At 40.1% G+C, this 6,781-nt stretch overlaps 1 protein-coding gene across 1 annotated transcript; it reads left to right on the top strand.

Moving 5' to 3' along the window:
- Window positions 1-4,083: 4,083 nt before the first annotated feature.
- Window positions 4,084-5,832, top strand: LOC109902380 (transcription factor jun-D-like). The gene has a single exon (XM_020498683.2). The coding sequence runs from the start codon at window positions 4,515-4,517 to the stop codon at window positions 5,334-5,336; it is 822 nt and encodes a 273-aa protein (XP_020354272.1). The 5' UTR covers window positions 4,084-4,514; the 3' UTR covers window positions 5,337-5,832.
- The last annotated feature ends 949 nt before the right edge of the window (window positions 5,833-6,781 follow it).

The raw sequence follows: 6,781 nt of genomic DNA, 5'->3' as shown, positions 1-6,781 counted from the left end.
GGACTGTCGTTTCTCTTTGCTTATTTAAGCTATTGTTGCCATAATATGGACTTATCCCTATTTGGTAAAATACCATCTTCTGTATACCACCCCTACCTTGTCACCAGGGTTGGGGAGTAACGGATGACGTAATCCGTTACATGTAAGGGATTATAATAAAAATGTAACTTTTAATCTGTTACCAGCAAAAATATTGGAATCAGATTACAGATACTTAAAAAAATAAACTAGATGATTACTTTGAGGATTATTTTTAAATTCAGAAAGGATGTTTGCGGAAAATAAATCTGACACTTCTGTTTTTTCAATGAAATCAGCATTGAATAAAGGCACACTTTTAAATGTGTACAACGTGAGTGAGTCTGTCCACAGGTCTGAGACCACTATGATAACACACCAAATGTGTTTGATGGATCGTGGGAAATAGGCTTTTGGAATAGGCTTTTGTAGGCTACAGTCCAAGCTATATCTTCCAATGATGTGACTGCTGTTGGCATCCAAAGATTATCCAACTAATATAAATGCTTGGAGGTAAGGATGACAGCAGTGTTGTCTTCGGCGATATGGTTTTCACTTATTATTGATATCTACATAGCGTGTTGATGTGAATCACACTGCTGCTCTCTCATTTAGCTATTTGCACCTTACTGATTGTGGTTGTTGTAGATGGCTGTTCACAATTCTAAATGTGTATTTCAATCCAATAATGGTTGAATTCAAGAAGTTTAAGTTGCCTACCAATCACTGTTTTTTAAACCATTGGACAGCCAGTGAAAAATGCGCTCTTGCAACAGCTGCATAGTGTTTAACTTGGGTCAAATGTTTTGGGTAGCCTTTCACAAGCTTCCCACAATAAGTTGGGTGAATTTTGGCCCATTCCTCCTGACAGAGCTGGTGTAACTGAGTCAGATTTCTAGGCCTCCTTGCTCACACACGCTTTTTCAGTTCTGCCTACACATTTTTTATAGGATTGAGGTCAGGGCTTTGTGATGGCCACTCCAATACCTTGACTTTGTTGTCCTTAACCCATTTTGCCACAACTTTGGAAGTATGCTTGGGGTCATTGTTCATTTGGAAGACCCATTTGCGACCAAGCTTTAACTTCCTGACTGATGTCTTGAGATGTTGCTTCAATATATCCACATAATTTTCCTCACTCATGATGCCATCTACTTTGTGAAGTGCACCAGTCCTTCCTGCAGCAAAGCAACATGATGCTGCCACTCCAGTGCTTCATGGTCGGGATGGTGTTCTTCTGACTTGTTTTACTGTTGCAAGCCTCCCCCTTTTTCCTCCAAACATAACGATGGTCATTAAGGCCAAACAGTTCTATTTTTCTTTCATCAGACCAGAGGACATTTCTCCAAAAAGTAGTTGAAAGCCGTAGTCTGGCTTTTTTTATGGCGGTTTTGGAGCAATGGCTTCTTCCTTGCTGAGTGGCCTTTCCAGGTTATGACGATATAGGACTCGTTTTACTGTATATATAGATACTTTTGTACTTGTTTCCTCCAGCATCTTCACAAGGTCCTTTGCTGATGTTCTGGGATTGACTTGCACTTTTCGCACCAAAGTACGTTCATCTCTAGGAGACCGAACGCATCTCCTTCCTGAGCGGTATGACGGCTGCGTGGTCCCAGGGTGTTTATACTTGCGTACTATTGTTTGTACAGATGAACGTGATCCCTTCAGGCATTTGGAAATTGCTCCCAAGGATGAACCAGACTTGTGGAGGTCTACAAAAAAATAATTCTGAGGTCTTGGCTGATTTCTTTAGATTTTCCCATGATGTCATGCAAAGAGGCACTGACTTTGAAGGTAGGCCTTGAAATATATCCACAGGTACACCTCCAATTGACTCAAATGATGTCAATTAGCCTATCAGAAGCTTCTAAAATCATGACATAATTTTCTGGAATTTTTCAAGCTGTTTAAAGGCACAGTCAACATAGTGTATCTAAACTTCTGACCCACTGGAATTGTGAATTGTCTGTAAACAACATTTGTTGGAAAAATTACTTGTCATGCACAATGTAGATGTCCTAACCGACTTGCCAAAACTATAGTTTGTTAACAGGAAATTTGTGGAGTGGTTGAAAAGCAAGTTTTAATGACTCCAACCTAAATGTATGTAAACTTCTGACTTCAACTGTACATGTAGGTAGAGAGGGAAACACAGAAATTCTGGGTAGCCGTTTAATTAACTGTTCAGCAATATTATCGCTTTGGGGTAGAAGCTGTTCAGGAGCCTTTTTGTCCCAGACATGGCGCTCCGGTACCGTTTGCTGTGTGGCAGCAGAGAGAACTGACTGTGACTTGCGTGGCTGGAGTATTTGATCATTTTTAGGGCCTTCCTCTGACTCCGCCTGGTATAGAGGTCCTGGATGGCTGGGAGCTCGGCCCCAGTGATGTACTGGTTCGTACAGACTACCCTCTGTAGAGCCTTGCGGTCAGATGCCGAGCTCTCAATGGTGCAGCTGTAAAACGTTTTGAGGATCTGCAGATCTTTTCAGCCTCCCGAAGGGGTAGAGGCGTTGTCGTGCCCTCTTCATGACTGTGTTAGTGTGTTTGAAACCACGATAGTTCCTTAGTGATGTGGACACCGAGAAACTTGAAGCTCTCAACCATCTCCACCACAGTCCTGTCGATGTGAATGGGGTCGTGCTTGGCCCTACGTTTTCATGTATACCACGATCAGCTCCATTGTCTTGCTGATGTTGAGGGAGAGGTTGTTGTCCGAGCACCACACTGCTTACCCAGAAGTCAGTGAATGTTCCTGAGTGGCCGAGTTACAGTTTACACTTAAATTTGCTTGACATTCTATGGCAAGACCTGAACATTGTTGTTTAGGAATGATTAACAACCAATTTGACAGAGCTTAAAGAATTTTAAAACGAATAATGGGCAAATGTTGCACAATCCAGGTGTGTAAAGCTCTTCGAGACTCACCTAGATAGACTCACAGGTGTAATCTAACATGTATTAAATCAGGGGATTGAGTCTTTATTTAATCAAAATATATTGCTGTTTTATTTTTCATTATTATATATTTTTTTTTACAAATGATAATTTTTCTTCCTCTGACAGAATATTTTGTGTAGCTCGTTGAGTCTGCACTCCATAACGATTTAATTAGCCTACATGTATTTTATTTGTATATATATTATATATCAACTGTTACTAATAATAATCCTCAGCAACAACCACACGGCCGTGGCAGCATTTACAGAGGTAAGCAAATATAGGTCAACAAAACAATATAATTAAATGGAATAATAATGTAGGCTGTAACAACTGAAGGGAACTAACAGGACGGGAACTGTTAGGAACTGAAGGGAACTGTTAGGACTCTCTACGGTCGATACTGATTGTGGCTAATATTTACCTTGATAGAAATAGGAAACAGAGAAAGTCTGTGTAGCCTATAACTAAGACATTCGAGGGTGCCCATCCCTGCAAGTAAAAAGGCAGTACAATTTCAATTCTGCATAATGGCACAGCATTTCATAAACTTTACTGTTCATGAAATGCTGCCATTTGACTGGTTTCACATTCGTTTCCAGTGATTATAAGATAAAATAGATCTAAAACAACGTATATTTACAATCCCCTTATCCAAACGCATTACTCATTTACCTAGCTCTTATCAATAGCTCTCATTAAGTTGTAAATGCTGAATAAACTGAATAAACTTTGAATCTTGAAAATAAGACTAGATCACTCTTAACTTATAACATTGTATATGCCTTTACTGTGTCAATCAGTTAGTGAAAATAGTGTGACCTTCAATACACTGATAGTCATTATATATCATGTTTTTATAAAGCTCATTCTAAAAACCACACTCTTAGTCCTAGTATCTTCTCCATTTGCTATTTTCTTCTTACACCACACTTTTTGGACAAGGTAAAAAAATTATGTTATAGGGTATTTAGTGCAAAAACATTTGTCAAACAGAACTCAATGACTTGTTTTACTGTGCAAAAGCAATAGAACAGGGAAGAAAACAAGCCTTGACCAACCCCCACGCCTCCATCCAAGATTTGCTATGACATCAAACCACAATGCACCGCAGTGTTTGCAGTTTACCCGCCTTCTCCATGGCAATGGGGCTAGTACGTCCCCTTATTCAAATAAAATACGAAAAAAACGTGATTTCTGTCCAATCTGCGCGCTCTGAAGTGACATAATGGAATTTACGAGGATAGAAAAGGTAGCGGCAGCATGCGAGCGCACACATTGGAACTTCTACCCCTCTAGTCGGGAGATTAACCATCGACTGTTTCTTATCAATTGTCAAGGGAAAAAACGACAACATTTGAGGCAAAGGGTGATTTGTACCCTGAACTTGGAGAAGGGGTAGGGCAACTTAAAAGAGCATTTGATTTAATGTTATGCAAATTACGCATCGTTTCCTCGACAGCAACTGAGAGGTTATGGGAACCCCTCTTTCTGTCGTAAGGCTCTGCTGACTTTTTACAGCTGCTGTCATCTTAGATTTAGTCTTTTACCAAAATATGATGAAGAATGACATTCATTTAAACCTTGTAGATGCCACTAATCTAAAGCCCCATCTCCGCGACGCCGAGAGCATTCTCAACTCCCCGGACCTTGGGCTGCTGAAACTGGCTTCCCCGGAGCTGGAGAGACTCCTCATTCAGTCCAACGGAATGGTCGTAACAACACCGACCTCTCAGTTCCTCTACCCCAAGTCAGTAACTGACGAACAGGAGTTTGCCGAGGGATTCGTCAAGGCTCTGGAGGACTTACACAAACAGAACCAGCTGAACGGGGGGACTTGCGCTCAAATGAACAGTCTCGACCTAAGTACCAACGTGGCTCCCGTCACTGTACACATGGACTTACCCGTCTATACGAACTTGAACAGTTATGGTAATGGGCCTTTGGGTACCACTGTCAATTACTCCACAGACACTGTACCCTTCCCACCTCCTCCCTCTCACCATTTAGGTGGCACACAGCAGCAACAAGCACATTCCCGGTTGCAATCCTTGAAGGATGAGCCGCAGACAGTCCCTGACTTGCACAGCTTCGGCGACAGTCCACCACTGTCACCTATCAACATGGACACACAGGAGCGCATTAAAGCCGAGAGGAAAAAGCTGCGGAATAGAATTGCTGCGTCCAAGTGCCGAAAGAGGAAACTGGAGAGGATATCCAGACTCGAAGACAAAGTCAATAACCTAAAAACTCAAAACACTGACCTGGCCTCAACGGCAAGTGTACTCCGGGATCAAGTGGCTCAGCTAAAACAAAATGTTTTGAATCATGTGAACAGCGGATGCCAATTGTTGCCACATCAAGTTCAAGTGTACTAATCGCAGGACGACATTGGTCAACCAGCATAAATAAGCTCAATATCTGTTCTCTTGTTGGCTCTCAAATATCTCAATTATGCACGTAGAGCCATCGACTTTACAGACTAAAAGGACTTCACTAATGTACATTTTCTGTTTACACATTCTTTATCATGTGTGTAAGACTGGATCAAACCAGTTCATCATTATTGTATTACTATATCATAGCCTTATACTGAATAAATACATATTTGCATGTTTATTGACAAACTCGAATGTTACCTAAGAGGGTGTCATTGGGTGCAAGTAATTTTTTAAATATTTTTTTTATTTTTTTTACCCCTTTTAACGTTTACAAGCAAGCACTTGTACATTTTATATTCAATGCTCCAGTGTCTTATTTCAGTCTTATCTTAATGTGAAACTGTTGTCACCTTTTTGTTGCACTGAATATTTCCCTTCACATTCCTATTTTACTTGGATTCAGTTATCAAATAAACCTTGCTTGGTAATTCAAGGCACGTGTTTTGCTGTCTGTTGGTTCAGTTTTCTGATTCATTTTGAAGCAACAAAACAAGATCCTACACACCAATGTCTTCACAAGCGACAGTAAGCCTTTATACTAGTTGCGTTTTCACAATAGGATAAATTATTGGGTGGGGCACACAAGGATATTGCTCAATACATATTTGGAAAGTCCAATAAATGATGATTTGGGTCCAACCCACCATTACAATGTATTTGATATAAATACACTTTTTAGTACAATATTCCCATGGGACACTTTTACACTTATTTATGTGAATTTTACAAGTTTGCATATTAGCCAACTTTATTAGGCCTAGATTGACTCCTAACTCTGGCTTCATGTCCGGAGAATGGATTCCATCGTGACATTGTAGCATTTAGCATATTGGATACAAACGTATCCATTCCTCGCAGGAAGTCCGTTTGCTGTGATATGTCCGTGAATTGTGTATCAACATGGTGTGTTGTGCCCTCTGCTGGTGTAATACGATAGGCCTATTGCAGAAATTAGACTGTTTTTTATTTATTTATTTTATTTCACCTTTATTTAACCAGTTAGGCTAGTTGAGAACAAGTTCTCATTTACAACTGCAACCTGGCCAAGATAAAGCAAAGCAGTTGGACACATACAACAACACAGAGTTACACGTGGAATAAACAAACATACAATCAATAATACAGTGGGAAAATCTATATACAGCATGGGCAAATGAGGTTGAATAAGAAATTGTGCTGTAGATGAGTTCATGTATTGATTAAGTATACGAAATGTCATCTAATTAGTTGTATCAACACCATTTTTTTGTTCAATTGAGTGCCGGTTATGCTGGTAGGTCTACGTATGATCATTTAGTCCAAAGCAAAAATGAAGACTACTTTTAGTTACTTTATACAGTATGAAAATGTTTGCATATGACCAAGTTGTGGTAGCACAGTTG

Source organism: Oncorhynchus kisutch, linkage group LG13, assembly GCF_002021735.2.
Source record: "Oncorhynchus kisutch isolate 150728-3 linkage group LG13, Okis_V2, whole genome shotgun sequence".
In the NCBI taxonomy this organism is placed as follows: Eukaryota; Metazoa; Chordata; class Actinopteri; order Salmoniformes; family Salmonidae; genus Oncorhynchus; species Oncorhynchus kisutch.
This window is presented reverse-complemented; position numbering and strand designations above follow the sequence as displayed.